Here is a 17,521-nt window from a genome sequence, read left to right as displayed (position 1 = left end):
GAGTACCTGACGGCAGAGATGGAGCAGGGTCTGCTTGCGATCTGAGGGGAGAAAGGCCCTCATCAGCGTGGTGTCCAGGACTGCTCCAATGAATTGAAGTCGCTGGGTGGGAAGCAGATGCGACTTGGGGTAGTTGATCTCGAACCCCAGGAGGTGGAGGAGAGAGATGGTGTGATGAGTAGCTTGTAGCACGAGTTGAGATGAAGGTGCTTTCACCAACCAATCGTCCAAGTAAGGGAACACCTGGAGGTTGTGAGACCTGAGGAAGGCCGCCACCACTATCAGGCATTTGGTGAAGACTCTGGGGGAGGAAGCGAGGCCAAATGGTAGTACTTTGTACTGGTAGTGGTGGTGTAGTACCTGGAACCGCAGGTAGCGGCGAGAGTTCTGATGGATGGAGATGTGAGTGTAGGCCTCTTTGAGGTCCAGGGAACATAGCCAGTCGTGTTGAGAAAGAAGAGGGTAAAGTGTGGCAAGGGAGAGCATCCTGAACTTTTCCTTGACTAGACACTTGTTGAGGTCCCTGAGATCGAGAATGGGACGAAGGTCTCCCGTCTTTTTGGGTACAAGGAAGTAGCGGGAGTAGAATCCCTGACCCCTTTGATCTGGAGGTACTTCTTCGATGGCATTGAGAAGGAGGAGGGATTGAACCTCCCTCAGGAGGAGGGGGGTTTGAGAGGAGTGAGAAGCAGACTCTACGGGAAGGTTGTCCGGTGGAAGAGTCTGGAAGTTGAGAGAGTAGCCGTGGCGGATGATGTTGAGGACCCACTGGTCTGACGTGATGACTTCCCAACGGCTTGAGAAAATGGTGAGACGACCCCCTATAGGCTGTGGAAGAGGCAGCGAGGGTGGATGACTGGCTATGCCCTGGAGAGAAGAGTCAAAAGGGCTGAGATTGTTTAGCAGGCTGAGAAGGCTTAGAGGGTTGAGTGGCCTGAGATCGAGCCTGGGCATGGTGCTGCTGTTGGCGGGGTCGCCGAGATTGTTGAGGAGGCGGATTGAGTGGCCTGGCTGAGAACCTCCGCTGGTAAGATGATTGAGGCCGATAGGGTCGAGCAGGCGGAGTCTTCTTTTTCGGCTTGATTAGGGTGTCCCACCTGGTCTCATGGGCCGAGAGTTTCTGGGTGGTGGAATCCAGTGACTCTCCAAAGAGTTCATCCCCGAGACAGGGGGCGTTGGCCAAACGATCCTGGTGGTTGATGTCCAGGTCGGAGACTCTGAGCCAGGCTAATCGACGCATGGCTACGGCCATGGCCGAGGCCCGAGAGGTGAGCTCGAAGGAGTCGTAGATTGAGCGGACCATATACTTTCGCATCTGGAGAAGACCAGAGATGTGTTGTTGGAATAACGGGACCTTGCGCTCAGGAAGGTACTTCTGGAGGGCAGATAGTTGTTGGACCAAATGTTTCAGATAGAAAGAAAAATGGAAGGAGTAGTTGTTTGCCCTGTTGGCAAGCATGGCATTCTGGTAAAGCCTCTTGCCAAACTTGTCCATGGTCTTACCTTCTCTGCCAGGAGGGGTAGAGGCATAGACACTGGAGCCCTGAGTCTTTTTTAAGGTAGATTCCACCAGAAGGGACTCATGGGGCAATTGAGATTTGTCGAATCCAGGAATAGGAATGACACGGTAAAGGTTGTCCAGTTTACGGGGGGCTCCCGGTACCGTGAGGGGATTCTCCAAGTTTTTATAGAACGTTTCCCGTAGGATGTCATGCACGGGAAGCTTAAGGAACTCCTTAGGAGGTTGTTCAAAGTCTAAGGCCTCTAGAAAGGCTTGAGACTTTTTTGAGTCAGATTCTAAAGGAAGTGACAGGGCAGCAGACATTTCTCTCAGAAATTTAGAAAAAGAGGACTGCTCTGGTTTGGAGGTGGCATCGGGTGCCGATGGTTCCTCATCAGATGAGGAGGGATCCTCCTCGGTACCGAGAGGAGTGTCCTCCCATAAGTCAGGGTCCCTGACCTCTGGTGCATGTCGAGACACCGGGGTGGAGGGCGCGGTATGGCGAGTCTTGGACAAAGACTTTCCAGAGCGCACCGAAACGGTACCAGGGGAGGAAGACCGGCGTCTATCTCGGTCCCGAGAAGAGTGCCGTACCGCCTGGTGCCGAGGAGGATCCAATGTGGCCTGAGAATGAACCACTGGATCGCTATGAAGTTGTTGGGCCGAGAGGATCGGCATGGAGGTGTTCACCGGTACCGAAGGGGTGGACACCGGGGGCTCGGTACGGGGCTCGGGCCGGTCTGGTACCGGAAGGAGCGGTGCCAGGATAGTGGGCAACAGTTGTTCAAGTTGTTTCTTCAACTGCTCCTGGAGTTGAGCCTTTAAGATGGCCGAGATACGGTCATCGAGGGGTGGCATCGGAACCGCTTTCTTTTTCTTCGGTTCCTTAGATGCCGCTCCACGCCCCGGCGATGAGGAGGCCGATGACGAGGCACTCACCGAGATCGGGGCGGAGCGTTTGCGGGACCGGTGCGATGCCGGTAAGGACGGTGTCGCCACCGTAGCCGGAGGGCGCTCGAGGGAAGAGGAAGGCTTCTTAGCCGGCTTACCTGGCGCCAGCGGCGCCGATGCGGGGTCGGTCGGTGTCGAGGTCGACGGTGCCGATTTTTGAGGTACCGCCGTTGAAGGTGAGGAGTCCATCGTCGACTCGGTACCGAAGAGAAGAGTTTGTTGGATTCTTCGGTTTTTGAGAGTTCTCTTTTTAAGAGTGGCACAGCGGGTGCAGGAATCCGCCCGATGCTCCGGACCCAGACACTGCAAACACCAATTGTGTGGGTCAGTTAAGGAGATCGGGCGTGCACACCGCTGGCACTTCTTAAAACCGACCTGCGGGGGCATGAAGGGGAAGATAGCCTCCGCAAAATCGAAGCCCGAGGCCTGTATACTGGCAACAGGCCCCGCCGGGGCAAAACGAAAGAAAAAGGGAAAAAGCAAAGTTTTTTTTTTTTTTTTTTTTTTGCAAATCAAAGAAAAAATAAACCCGAAGGTAAAGAAAGAAAAAATAAGGAAAAAAGCGCGAGCGGGAAGGCAAAAAAGTGGTTTCAACGGCCGTTGAAAAAACACACGCGTCTTCTTCGCTCCGCGGAAACGAAGAAACTGGGGACCACGCACTCCTCCGTCGGGCGGGAAGGCACTCGCGCACGCGCGGTGCGGCCAACTAGAAACTTCTAGTTAAAAAGGTCCGTACCGAGGGCTCCGTCGGTGACGTCACCCATGTGTTAAGAATATGCTGCCTGCTTGTCCTGGGATAATATTAGTTAGGCCTATTTTTAATAGTAACTCTCAAGCAACCAGAAACTACATTTATCCGGCATCTACCAATCACCATGGGTGTCGGTTAATTGAGAGTCTATTGTATTTTCTAAAATATGTATATACATTCCAACATAGCTCATGCACAAAACTACGCCCCCAGGAATATCTACATGTACAGTACAGATGTGCCTCTTATTGCCACACATACTTAGAAAACAAACTGACAAGCAGCCCACCAATTCCAAAAAGAAAGAAGTCATGCTTTATTGAATATAAAATATAAAAGTATACTCGACACTGCCGTGTTTCACCCAGCAAGGGCAGCTTCAGGAGCAAAACATTACCTCCTTAAGAGTCAGCTCAGTCCTGGAGTACCTCCTTAAGAGTCAGGTTTTCAGTATATCCACAATGAATATACAAAAACTTGATTTGCATACACCGCCTCTATTATATGCAAATTTTTTTCATGCCTATTCATTGTGGATAACCTGAAACCCTGACTGGCAAGGGGGTACTCCAGGACTGAACTGAGAAACACTGTGCTATATATACTTATATATAAGAACATAACATAAGAACATAAGAAATGCCATCTCCGGATCAGACCTTCGGTCCATCAAGTCCGGCGATCCGCACACGCGGAGGCCCTGGCAGGTGTACACCTGTCGTAATTTATAGTCCACCATATCCTTACATGCCTCTCTTAAGGAGATATGCATCTAGTTTGCTCTTGAAGCCTAGGACGGTCGATTCCGCAATAATCTCATCTGGGAGGTATATGGTATAGCAGACTTGGTGGTAGAAGGAACAAGATACTTTACTGAATATAAAATTAAGAAATGTGCCTGACAGGATCATGTTTTGCCTGGCAAGGACAATACAGGACCTCCAGACTCTAGGAAGGTCACTGTCTGGCAATCCCACTGGAGTCTGGAGGTCCTGTATTGTAAAGTGAAAGGTCTACACCAGGGGTGCCCAAATGGTCGATCAGAAGATCGCAAAGACAACGCGAGTCAATCGTGTTGCCTTTGCAATGTTTTTCTCCCTGCTGCTTCCACTAGCCAGGCCTGGCGCATACAAGCGCCGGACTTACAAAACTTCACCTCTGATGTCAATTCTGATGTCAGAGAGGAAGTTCCGGGCCAGTCAATCACTGCCTGGCTAGCCCAGAACTTCCTCCCCGACGTTAGAATTGACGTTGGAGGTGAAGTCTTGTGGGCCCGGTGCTTGTACACGCCAGGCCTGGCTCGGGGAAGCAGCAGGGAGAAATCGCGTTGGTGGCTTGGGGTGGAGGTAGGGAAAGAATGGGGGAAGTGGAGAAATCGGCACGATGGCTTGGGGGGGCAGGGAGAGAGAAAAATAAAAGCAAAAATAAAGAGGGGGGCTAGGGAGAGAGAGAAAGAAAGGCAGAACGAAAGAGGGGGGCAGGGGTAGAGAGAAAGAATGGCAGAAATAAAGAGGGGGGCAGGAGAGAGAAAGAAAGAAATATTGGCTTTACAGAAGAAAGTGCAACCAGAGACTCATGAAATCACCAAACAAAAAGGTAAGAAAAATGATTTTATTTTTAATTTAGTGATCAAAATGTGTCCATTTTGAGAATTTATATCTGCTGTCTATATTTTGCACTATGGCCCCCTTTTACTAAACCGCAATAGCAGTTTTTAGCTCAGAGAGCCTATGAGCATTGAGAGCAGCGCAGGGCATTCAGTGCAGTTTCCTGCACTAAAAACTACTATTGTGGTTTAGTAAAAGGGGAGGCGGTATATTTGTCTATTTTTGTATAGTTGTTACTGAGGTGACATTGCATTTTTTTTTTTTTTTTAATAAATCTTTATTCGTTTTCAAAAATTACAACAAGTGTACAATAATCCATCAGAAATATATTAATTAATCACTTGACAATCTTATTTGTAATCTTCCAAATACATAAATATAAAAGAATCCCACCCCTCCCTCCCATATACTAATAATTAACAATTATCAATTATTATCATTCATACTCCCACCCTCCCTCAATCTTTTCCATATTTTAAAGTCATCTGCCTTGACCTCTGATAAAAACCCAAATACAAATGATAATTAACATTTTCTCTGCATACAGTGTGCTTTGTGTTTTTAAAAATTTTATTGTTGGTAGATCATTTTGACTTGGTCATTTTAAAAGTAGCTCGCAAGCCAAAAAAGTGTAGGCACCCCTGGTCTACACCATAAGGTAATGTTTTGCTCCTAAAGCTGCCCTTGCTGGGTGAAACACGGCAGTGTCGAGTATACTTTTATATTTTATATTCAATAAAGCATGACTTCTTTCTTTTTGGAATTGGTGGGCTGCTTGTCAGTTTGTTTTCTAAGTATGTGTGGCAATAAGAGGCACATCTGTACTTTTTTTTTTATTTTATTTATTAATTTTTCATTCTTACAGCAATTGAGTTATACATATTATAATTAATTATTACATGAAATTTGTAACTACAATCAATACATCATGTCATAAGTGATAAAACCCTCCCCTTTTTTCCAATTCCTATTTCCAAAAAATATACAAATCCCAACCCATCCCTATATACCTACTTCTAATGTGCTAAGAAATCTGATCATTAGAATAATTAGTCAATGGTTCACAAATTTTCTTGAAATTGTGAAGATTCCCTTGTTGTAACGCTAACACTTTTTCCATATTGTATATATGACAGACAGAGTTCCACCAGAATGTATAATTTAATTTGGTATAATCCCTCCAATTTTGAGTAATTTGTTGCATGGCGACCCCTGTCAATATTAATAGTAATTTGTTATTATTTGCTGAAATCGGACTCTGAGTTCTCATTGCAGTACCAAATAATATGGTATCATATGAAAGTCCTACATGATTTTCTAGTAATTTATTAATTTGGGGCCAAATTAATTTCCAAAAGGCACAGAAAAAAATTAATTTCCACAGGGACAGAAAAAAATTAAATGATCTAACATCCCAACCTCTATTCTACAATGCCAGCATCTATTGGATCTAGTACTATCTATCTTTTGTAGGCGCGTAGGGGTCCATAATACTCTATGTAACAAAAACATCCATGTTTGACTCATAGATGCTGACCTTGTAGACCTTAATCTCCAGGACCAAAATCGTGGCCATTGAGAAGCAGAAATTGTCTGTCCAATCTCAATACTCCAAATATCCCTAAGTCCAGTTTTCTTTTTTTTATTTAAAAATCCATATAACAATTTATACCATTTTGCGGCTTAGTGACCCAAAAAATCCGCCTGGAAACATAGAACCTGCAGACTATATTGAGTATTAAGATCTTTCCATTCAGGGAACCCTGCCTGAATGGCCTGCTTCAATTGCATCCATTTAAAATATTGTGTTTTATTTAATCCAAATTTATGTTGCAATTGTGAAAAACTAAGCAGTGATCCTTCACACATCTGTACTGTATATGTAGATATTCCTGGGGGCGTAGTTTTGTGCATGAGCTGTGTTGGAATGTATATACATATTTTAGAAAATACAGTAGACTCTCAGTTAATCGACACCCATGGTGATTGGTAGATGCCGGATAAATGTAGTTTCTGGTTGCTTGAGAGTTACTATTAAAAATAGGCCTAACTAATATTATGCCCCATACTATGCCATAGCATAAACTGTAAGCACAAGCAAAAAAAGGACCAGTGTTCCAAAGATGAAATTGGAAATAACACAAAGAAGAACACAAGTCTCTAGATTTTCAGGAAAAAAATGATTTATTCAAAGTCAATTTGAAGCAACCTCAGGATTAATTAGGTGCAGAATGTGTCGCTGATGGTACAGGATCACAAAAGTGAGACTCGGACCCTACACAGTCTGTGTTTCGACTAATGATCCTCAGGGGTCCCAAATTTGTTAACACAAAAAGTGTGGTACCTAATGCCTCAGATGAACTATAAAGAATATCCAGAGCTAGCCTTTCAAAACGAAAAGTGTTTGAAGCTAACCTTTTGAAATGAAAGTTAAACCAAACCTAGCATAAACTGTTCCAGACAAACTACCGGACATGTGATAGGCAATGCGTGGGCGTACTCAAGTGTGGCGTGCCAAGTTTATACTTAAATTTCTGCCAGAAATTGATTTTATTTTCATTTTTATTTAAAGTATTACAGTATTTCTTAGATTTTTTTTCTGGTTGCTTGGGAGTTCTGGTTAATTGAGTTCAACAGAGAGTCTACTCTATGTGGTTAAATGTGTAAAGTACACACAATCAATTTCAATGAGGGCTAATAGCCAAATATTCTCTAACAATAATAAGCTTCTACTTATTATGACAGGGGTTGCCATACAACAGATTACGAATAATTGGAAAAATTGGGGTAGACTGAATTATAGTTTTTGTCACATATATATAATGGAAAGGGTAATAGCCACACAGCAGGGGAATTTTAGAAAATGTCAGGATATTTGGGAGCCATAAACAAATTATTGTAATGAATGAATATTATTTTTCCCCTTAACTATGCATGTCCAAGGTGGGGGGAGGGGGTAGATTTTGGTCTTTGTATAAATGTAAGGAATGTGGGGATGGGGATTATTATATGTTTTCTGTGTTTAAAGATTGTTATTGATTAGAGGGGAGGGGGGAGATAAATTCTGAACTGGATTTTTGCAGAATATTCAGTGTTGTATCTGAGTTTAAAATGTTTTTATATGCTGACGCACTTTTATTGTAAGTTTTTTTAAAATGGTTCATAAATCATTTTCAAGAATAGATTATATTTTTGTTTCAACAAATGAAGTGCAACAGGTGATTAAAGCTTCCATAGATCCTATTATTATTTCGGATCATGCGGGAATATGGATAGAATTACAATTGGATAAATTGGAAAAGGGTAGACCTCTTTGGAGATTTGATAATGCACTGCTTGTGGATGATAAATTTTTGGAAAATTTTAAAACACAAATTAATGATTTCTTTCAAATGAACTTAGTGGAGGATACATCTATTGAGAATGTATGGGATGCATTTAAAGCAACTATGAGGGGTAATATTATATCATATTCAGCTTTTATTAAGAAACAGAATAAAATTCAATATATAGAATTAGAAAAAGAAATCAAAATATTAGAAGCTAAATTGATAAACAAATGGGAAAATGAGATATTGCAAGCTCTTTTGAAAGCAAAAGGTAAATATAATGAATTATCATCAAAAATGATAAGAAGAGATTTGTTTTCCAAACAAGCAGTGTATTATGGAAATTCTAATAAGGCGGGGAGATTATTGGCAAATTATCTTAAAGCAAAAAAAAGGAAAACTAATGTTAATGGGATAAAAGATGATAATGGTACAATAACAAATCAAACAGATATAATTTTAAAACAATTTCTAAAATTTTATAAAGACCTGTATTCTTCCGAACCTTATTTGGAGAGACAAAAAGATGGTAAAAATTTTTTAGATTTAATTAATGGACCTAAAGTTCCTGATCATATAAAACGGAGTTTAGATGAACCTATATCATTAAAAGAATTAGAAACAGCTTTGAGATCTCTTAGAGTTGGATCCGCTCCAGGTGGTGATGGTTATACAGTAGAATTTTATAAAACATTTCAAAATATCCTTTCCCCACATTTACTAAATTTATATCAAACACAACTTATAAAAGGTGATATTAAAGGTACTATGGCTGAATCAATAATAATTGTTCTGCCTAAGCCAAATAAAGATCCTACTTTGGTTTCAAACTACAGGCCTATATCTTTAATAAATGTGGATAATAAACTTTTGGCGAAAATTTTGGCTTTGAGATTAGCCAAAGCTCTCCCACATATTATAGATATGCATCAGACGGGTTTCGTTGCTAAAAGACATTCCTCCAATAACTCTAGATTATTGTTTCATATGTTAAATTTATAAAAAAAAATAGATGAACCGACTTTTACAGTTTCCTTGGATGCAGAAAAAGCGTTTGATAGGGTAGAATGGAATTTTATGTATCAAGCTTTAGAATGGTTTGGTATAGGTTCTGGATTTATACAAATGGTAAAAACTTTGTATAGCTTCCCGATTGCAAGATTAAATATTAATAATATGATATCTGATGGATTTCAATTGCGGAGGGGAGTTAGACAGGGTTGTCCTTTATCTCCTTTGTTATTTGATGTTATATTAGAACCCTTATTGTTAGCAATACAGCAAACGGGGGAGATACAGGGTATTCCATATTCAGATATGGAATATAAAATTTCGGCTTATGCTGATGATATTTTGCTTTATTTGAAAAATCCAGAATCTACCTTATCTTCTTTATTGGAATTAATTGATAAGTTTGGTAAATTTTCAGGTTATAAAATTAATTGGAATAAATCTGAAATTATACCCTTAAATGTTCATTGTGTAAAAAGACTATTTAAAGATTTTCCGTTCATATGGAAGGAAGAAGGATTTAAATATCTTGGCATTCAAGTTAAAAATACAATTGAAGATACCGTAAAAGAAAATGAAAAATTTGTATTAAAAAAAGTTACGGAGTTGTGTGAGCAATGGAACCCTTTACATATTTCTTGGTGGGGGAGAGTTCAAACTATTAAAATGATGATTTTGCCTGTAGTTTGCTACCAAATGAGTATGATACCTATTTATTTTCAGGGGTCCTTTTATAAAAAGATTAATAGCATTTTAACGAAATTTCTTTGGCTTGGTAGAACACCTAGAATAGCTTTAGTAACTTTGCAAAAATCAATTAAGGAGGGAGGGGTACATTTTCCAAATTTTTATAGGTACCATCAAGCCTATATTCTACTTCAGGGTATGTATTGGATCCTCCCAGAACTTATAGATAATGCACCAGATTGGTTATATTTGGAATGGCGCCTTATGTTTCCCCTAAATTTAGTTCACCTTCCAAGTATTAACATGCCTAGAAGATACAGAGAAAATAAAATATTAATGGATACTTGGAAAACGTTGAGATTTATTAGTAAATTAACACCTATCCCAATAAACAAATCAACTAATCAATCTCTATGGATAAACTCCAAGATCAAAATTGGCGGAGCTCAAATCCTTTGGAAGAACTGGATAATTGCAGGCATTAGATCTCTAGATGACATTATTTCAGAAGGAAAACTGCTGGATTTTTCACAATTGCAACATAGATTTGGTCTTAGTAAAACACAAAGTTTTAAATGGTTGCAATTGAAGAAGGCCATTCAGGTTGGGTTCCCTGAATGGAAAACATTAAATAATCAATATAGTTTAAAGTTCTTATGTTTTCAAGCAGACTTCCTAGGACATCAAGCCGCATTGTGGTATAAATTAATATCTGGATATTTGAATAAAAAACCAAAAAATGGTCTAAGAGATATTTGGAGCATTGAGATTAAGCATCAAATTAATGCATCTCAATGGCCACAAATTTGGTCTTGGAGAATGAGATGTACAGTGTCAGCATCTATGAGACAAACTTGGTTCTTTTTATTACATAGAGCTTTTTGGACCCCTACACGTTTGCAAAAATTAGACAGTTCTAAGTCCAATAAATGCTGGCACTGTAATCTGGAACCAGGGACATTAGATCACTTACTGTATCATTGTCCCTACATTAAAACTTTTTGGAATTCAATTTGGCCACAAATTAATAAATTGATGGAAAATCATATAGCAATATCATATGATACAGTATTATTTGGAATGATGATGAGGAAAAAAAATCAAATTTCACCAGAAAATAACAAGCTTTTATTAATAATGACAGGGGTTGCCATTCAACATATAACCAATAATTGGAAGAATTATAATAACCTAAATTATACATTTTGGTGGAATACAATATGTCATATATTTAAAATGGAAAGAACAATAGCAATACAAAGAGGGACATATACTAAATTTATAAAAATATGGGGGCCATTGACAAAATATTGCAATGAATAAATAGTAGGACTTTTCTTCTTCTTTTCTTCTTTTAAATATCTTTTTTGTGACACACATAGAGGGGGGGCATTGAAAATAATTTTTACATAATAGACTATAATATGATATATAATATGTAATGTATGATTAAAAAATAATAGAAGGGTGGGGGGAGGGAGAGGGTGAAAAATTTATTTAGAATATGATGTATTAGATATAAAAGTGATATTGTGTATTTATAAATTGTATTTTAACATTTTGTACACTTTATGTAAAACTTGAAAATAAAAAATAAAAAGGAAAAAATAAAATAAAATGAATAAAGAATTTTTAAAAAAAATTTACACCTTTTATGGAGCAGCTGAAAATGTGTGTTGGCATAAGTGTACTAGTAGGGCTGATTCTGGGTGCCTATTTTATAAAGGCACATATGCACCAATGTCCTTTTACAAAATAAACTCAAAATAGGCACCTTTTTGGACTTCTCATAGAGGTGTCCCATTAAACCATGAGAATATTAACTAATACATTCTGACACATAATTGTTTCAAATGACTGGAAATTATTTTATCATATAGGAAGTCTATTTCTCATAGCCTTTCCGAGGGGGACAAAAAGCCTTGAAAAACCTATGATGTACTGAGCAGTGTACTTCGATAGTAGATTGATATACTGCATTTCTGCTGTACAACCAAAGTGGTCTACATTTATTATATGCAGGTATTTTCTCTGTCCCAAGTGGGCTACCAATCTAACCTTCCCCTCCTTTTACTAAGCCCGACAGTGCAGGACAGCACGGCATATACTTTGACGCCCATAGGAATTGAATGGGTGTCAGAGCATTTGCCATACAGTACTCAGCTGCACAGCTTAGTAAAAGGGGGCCTAAGTTTTTGTACCTGGGATACTGGAGGGTTAAGTGATTTGCTCAGCATCAGTTCCTCAGGTTCTTAGGCCACAGCACTAACAATTAGGCAGCTACTCCATTTCAAACACAACACATTTTGAAATACAAACCATATTGTACTTACGAAGATGTTTTGCTATCTCTGGACCACTTTTTAATTTGAGAAAGTTTATTGATGAGAAAAATCCCTTTTCCCTGAGCTTTTCCACAGGGCTTCATAATCCAAGTACTAGAAGGATTCTTCCTGAATTCTTCGACAAACAGATTGTAATCAGCAGGCAGCAAAAATGTAACCGGCACAAAATCTAAGTAAAAATAATAAATTTGTGTAAGCAGCAACTCACTGTCAGAACATAAGTACTTGACCAGCTCTGTGTGAAATTCTGTGGAGGGGCATTTTCGATAGGACAGCTAAGTCCAAGTTTGGATGTTTTGGGAAACATGTCCAAAAATCCTGTAGAGAAAATGACCATTTTTGAAACTGCAAAACGTCTTATCTTTTGTTTTCAAGAATGATCATTTTTGTTTTTGATTCTTTATTCCTTTTTGCATATTAAAACAAGTGTAGAAGATAAAATCATATGAACTTATAAATACACACTTGATTAACTCTCATATAACACTTTAAATACAACATTTCATTAGAAATTAATATTCTATAATATTTTGAATATTATGTAATACACCTAATATTTAAACTATTCTTATTGAATAGAAAACCTTCCCATCCCATCCCCTCCCAACACAGAATTACATATAAGTACCATTACAATGAAACTATTGATATATTATAAGATTAAAAAAATACCCCCCCCCCATTTCCCCTCTAATCAAATATCTTATCTTGGGAAAAATAAGAATAATCATTTTTGAGCTTCTATCTTTTAGGACCATTAAAAAAAAAAAAAGAAACATCCAAAAAAAATGCACACAAACAAGCCATTGGGACATAGAAGCAGCCAGCATTCTTAGCAAACTGGCCACAGATAGCTCAGCAGAGGGGCACTCTAGAAGGTACTGCAGTGAACATCACATTAAAAAGTCCCAGATGCACATCTCACCATAACCTGCTTATTTTGTAAGCTGAGCCCTCCAAAACCTACCCAAAATTTACTGTACTCACCTGTATACCACAATATCACAGGTGTCTTTTTTTTTTAATTCAATTTTAATTGAACATACAGCATATACATGCATTAAAAAACAGAAATCAAATAGCTATTCCAACAAGAGGTACCTCAAAATAATAATAATGATTCCTTACATAAATTAACAACAGGTAAATTGCCATAGCTGATTTCTCTATAAGTCTTCAACTTAATAGGAGAGAGAGCATAAAGAAAAAGAGGCACAAATTAAGACAAGTCAAATTACCCAATAGAAAATAAGTGACATCTCATTAGTTATACATTTTTTCTTCCCATAAACTGCTTTTTTTCAGTTTCTTCCCTCGGACCCGAAGTCTGAACCCTGTATTTTACGCTTATTTTCAAGAAAAGCCTTTAATTGTTTGGGATCAAAGAAAAGATACTTATTTGATTCAAACTGAATCAAACATTTACAAGGAAAACGTAAAAAGAAATGTGCTTCCGGGGATTACACCTGGGGACGTAACATACAGATTACATTCAATTGGAAAAATCAGAGCAGATTAAATTACAGTTTTTGGTGGTATGTCATCTTTATAAAATGGAAAGAACATTAGCCACACAGAGAGGATATTTTGGTAAATTTTGAGATGTTTGGGGACCATTGACAGACTTTTGTAATGAGTAGTAAACATTTTCCCTTAATAAGATAATTGAAATGAGGGAATGGGGATGGGTGGGCGGGATGGGTTTTTTGATATTTTGTTATTTTACCAAAAGGTGTGGAGGGGCATAATCGAAAGGGACGTCTAAGTTCGTTTACGTCCATCTCGCAAGTCATCCAAAGTTAAAAAGAGCCTAAGACACATTTTTGAAAGATACGTCCAACTTTTTTTTCGTTTTGAAAATCGTCTAATTATATGTCCTGCCGATCTGATTGTCCAAGCCACTAAATCGTCTATCTTTATACCATATTTCCGTCCAACCATCCGTCCAAGTCCAAAACGCCTAGAACAAGCCCTGTTGGACGTGGGAGGGGTCTGCAAAGTGATGGACTGCACACCCAGACATGCCACCTAAATAGTGGGGTATCTTACAGGGTACTGCTGTGAACTTCACAAAAAGAGTGCCATGGCTTCTCCTCACTACAGCTTCCTTATAGGTGACGGTGAGCCCCCCAAACCACCTCCAGAATCCCCTAGACCCACTTATCTACCACCCCAATAGCCCTTATGGCTGCAGGAGCCACTTATATGTCAGTAAAAAAGGATTTTGGGGGTGTATAGGGCAGTGCACATGTTTCAGTATCAATGCAGTGATTACAGGGGCTTATGGGCATGGGTCCTCCTCTCTAACCCACCCCCAAGATGACTTAAACTGCCTCTGGGCTGGACGACTAGGCTTTCCTATGCCAAGCGGCCAGGTGATGATGGTCTGGAGCAGGGCTGCCCAAGTCCGGTCCGCGAGATCTACTGGCAGGCCACGTTTTCTGGATATCCGCAATGAATATGCATGAGAGAGATTTGCCTGTACTGCCTTCTTGGTATGCAAATCTCTCTCATGCATGTTTGAGGACCGGACTTGGGCAGCCCTGGTCAGGAGGCTGAAATTTAAAGTTGTGAATAAAATTTTTATGGGGGTGGGTGGGAGTTGGTGATCACTGGGGTAGTGTGTGGGGGTCTGGGTAATGTGTTTTCAGTGCTTATCTGGTGAGTTTAGGTGGGATTTTGTGACTTAGACCATGTTTTACATGGTCTAAGTCACAACATCCAAGTTCCGTCTAGGCTCTATTGTTAAACTTTCGGTTATACATGCTGTACGACTAAGTCCAAGCCGGCCCACATCCCGCCCAACTCCCGCCCTCGACACGCCTCCCGAAATGCCCCATTTAGCTTTGGACATTGAGCGGCACTATGAAGGCCTAGGTCATTTAGAAATATGTCCAAAACCCGGTTTTATTATCGGCGCTTGGACATTTTTGAGAAATGTTCATCCAAGTGCCGACTTAGGCCGGTTTTTGGACGTTTTTCTCTTTCGATTATGAGCCCCCTAGAGTGCTCCTCTGCTCTGCTCAGATGTGTCTTTGTGCCCAGCTGAAGCTGTCATACAAGATGGGAGGGGGTCGGTAATCACTGAGGAAGTAAGGGGGGTCATGCCTTAATCCCTCTAGTGGTCACATGGTCAGTTTGAGTATATTTTTGGGACTTATTCATTTTTTAAAACAGGTCTAGCCCCAAATGTTTAAACGTTTTGTTAAATGTTTGATTATTATCACTGCAAAATGTCCAAGTCCTAACCCACCTAAAATGCACCTTTAACACACACCCTTGGAATTTAGATGAATAAGGGATGACCAGCCTAGAAAAATGTCTAAAATATGGGTTTTAAAAATAGTGATTTGGATGTTTTAGCAAAAAAAATGTCTAAATGCCACTTTATGCCATTTTTATCTTTTGAAATGTGCCCCAAAGTCATTCCTTTTTTTTTTTACTCACATCTGAAACAAGAACAAAATTGGGAAAGCATAAAATAAAAGTTCTAATAGCTATACTGGGAGTAATTTTATGAAAGAGCGCTTAAGTAAAATTTCCAACTAAGCCTGCTTATGCCTATATTTTATAACAGCAAAGCACTAAAGTAAAATATACATTCCAATATTGAGGGGGTATTATATTATCACCATAAATAAAACATTCTTTAAAGGACCAACAAAGATCTTTTGATAAGTCTAATCTCTGAAAGTGCCAGATTTTTGTAATCATAGGTCCAAAAAGCAACTGAAACAAAAGCATCATTCATCAACTTCTTTTTACCACATTTCTATACTCTGTGCTCATTATCCTCTTCTTACTTTTCTCCTTGACAAACCTCTCCCACATAGTTCCACCACCACTATCCCTTGCTCCACCCTTGTAACCCATCATCTCCTCCCCTCCCCCTTTAATACCTGATGACTTCCTGCCTCTTCTTCTTCACCCCCAGCATCTCCTCCATCTCATCTCTCCCTCCCTCTATTCCACCCCAAGCCAAGCATCTCTCTCTCCCAACCCATCTCTCCTTTCCTCCATTGTCTAGCAATTCTCCCTTCCTCCTTTTTACCTTACCAAATCCAACATCTCTCCATTGCTCCCTTCCATGAGTCTAACATCTCTCCCTCTGCTCCTGAGTCCAACATCTCTCCTTCTCGCCCTCTACTTCCCCTGCCCACAATCTGGCATTTTCCACTTTCTCTCTCAACACCCTTATCGCCTGAGTTTACCCTTATCGCCTGAGTTTACCCTTGCTTGATTTCTAGAGGTTGCCAGCAGCAGCAGTGATTTATATACCCTGCCCTGCTGCTGGCCCATAATCTTCTTTGTAGTGCCCTCTGATGTAACTTCCTGTTTCCTCAGGGGCAGGAGGTAGTACAGAGAAAATTCTGGGGTCATCAGCAGAACAGCATATGTGAATCACCGCTACCAAGCACAATCTATAGAAGGCACATGGAGGTAGGTGCAGGAAGCAGGTAGGGAGTAAGAGAGATGAAAGAAGGGGGATAGAAGGAGAGATGCAGACTGGGTTAGAAACATGAAAGGAGAGATGCCAGATCAGGAAGAGGGATGGATGGAGAGATGACAGACCATGGGGAGAAGAAAGGAAGGACATACTCTGAGGCAGCTGGGGAGACTACTTGGAGAACAGGCTGAAGGCAAGAAGACAGTAGAAAGCCAGAGAGCAGCAAGGGCAACCAAGTGCTGTATGTACGGCAGTTTTGCGTTTGGCTTCTGCTCTCTGCTAATGTACAACCTAGGTCTGCAGCCCCCTTGTGTTCCTTACTGAATTGTTTGATGGTGACAGAAATCTGATGAAACATTCAATTTAACAGATTTGCATTCTACCAATCTTCAAAAACTTGTTCTTGGTGGGTTCCAAAAATGATAACTTATCAAGATAGTGCTCTTATTTTGTCTTTGTAGAATACTACAGCCTGCCTGATTTGCTAGCTATAAAGGGAAAAAATATCTGTAATTGTATTTCTTTAGTCAAAAGCAAAAATAATGTTAAAAATTTCAATGTATACCTAAGTAGATATATTTTCCATTTTCATCCTTTTCTGCTAGAGGACTTCCTTCTTTTTCTTGTTCTTTCCTGTATCTTTTTATATTTTTTACCATCAAGTCCTTTCTTGTAAGTTCATAGTGATTTGGGAAATGGTTGACAATTTGATCATCGGAAAGACGATAACCATTCTCCACACTGAAAACATTTCGAATGGTCTGAATGCTCATCCTGAAGAACCAAATTTAAGAAAAAAATTTCAAAATGAGTCATTTAGTCAGTAGCATAAACAGATGGGAAAAAAAGCACAGTTACTTACCGTAACAGGTGTTATCCAGGGACAGCAGGC

General features: G+C 39.9%; 1 protein-coding gene across 3 annotated transcripts in view; it reads right to left on the bottom strand.

The window, feature by feature from the left end:
- The window catches only part of TTLL1 (tubulin tyrosine ligase like 1), a 155,178-nt gene that overhangs the window by 82,120 nt on the left and 55,537 nt on the right, over nt 1-17,521 (bottom strand). For all 3 annotated transcript variants that reach the window (XM_033952517.1, XM_033952516.1, XM_033952518.1), the window contains 2 exons: nt 17,195-17,403; nt 12,171-12,351 (listed from right to left, as the gene is read on the bottom strand). In XM_033952517.1, the coding sequence (XP_033808408.1) occupies nt 12,171-12,351; nt 17,195-17,403 (390 nt within the window). The remainder of the gene's footprint in view (nt 1-12,170; nt 12,352-17,194; nt 17,404-17,521) is intronic.

This window comes from Geotrypetes seraphini, chromosome 7, assembly GCF_902459505.1.
Source record: "Geotrypetes seraphini chromosome 7, aGeoSer1.1, whole genome shotgun sequence".
Classification (NCBI taxonomy): Eukaryota; Metazoa; Chordata; class Amphibia; order Gymnophiona; family Dermophiidae; genus Geotrypetes; species Geotrypetes seraphini.
This window is presented reverse-complemented; position numbering and strand designations above follow the sequence as displayed.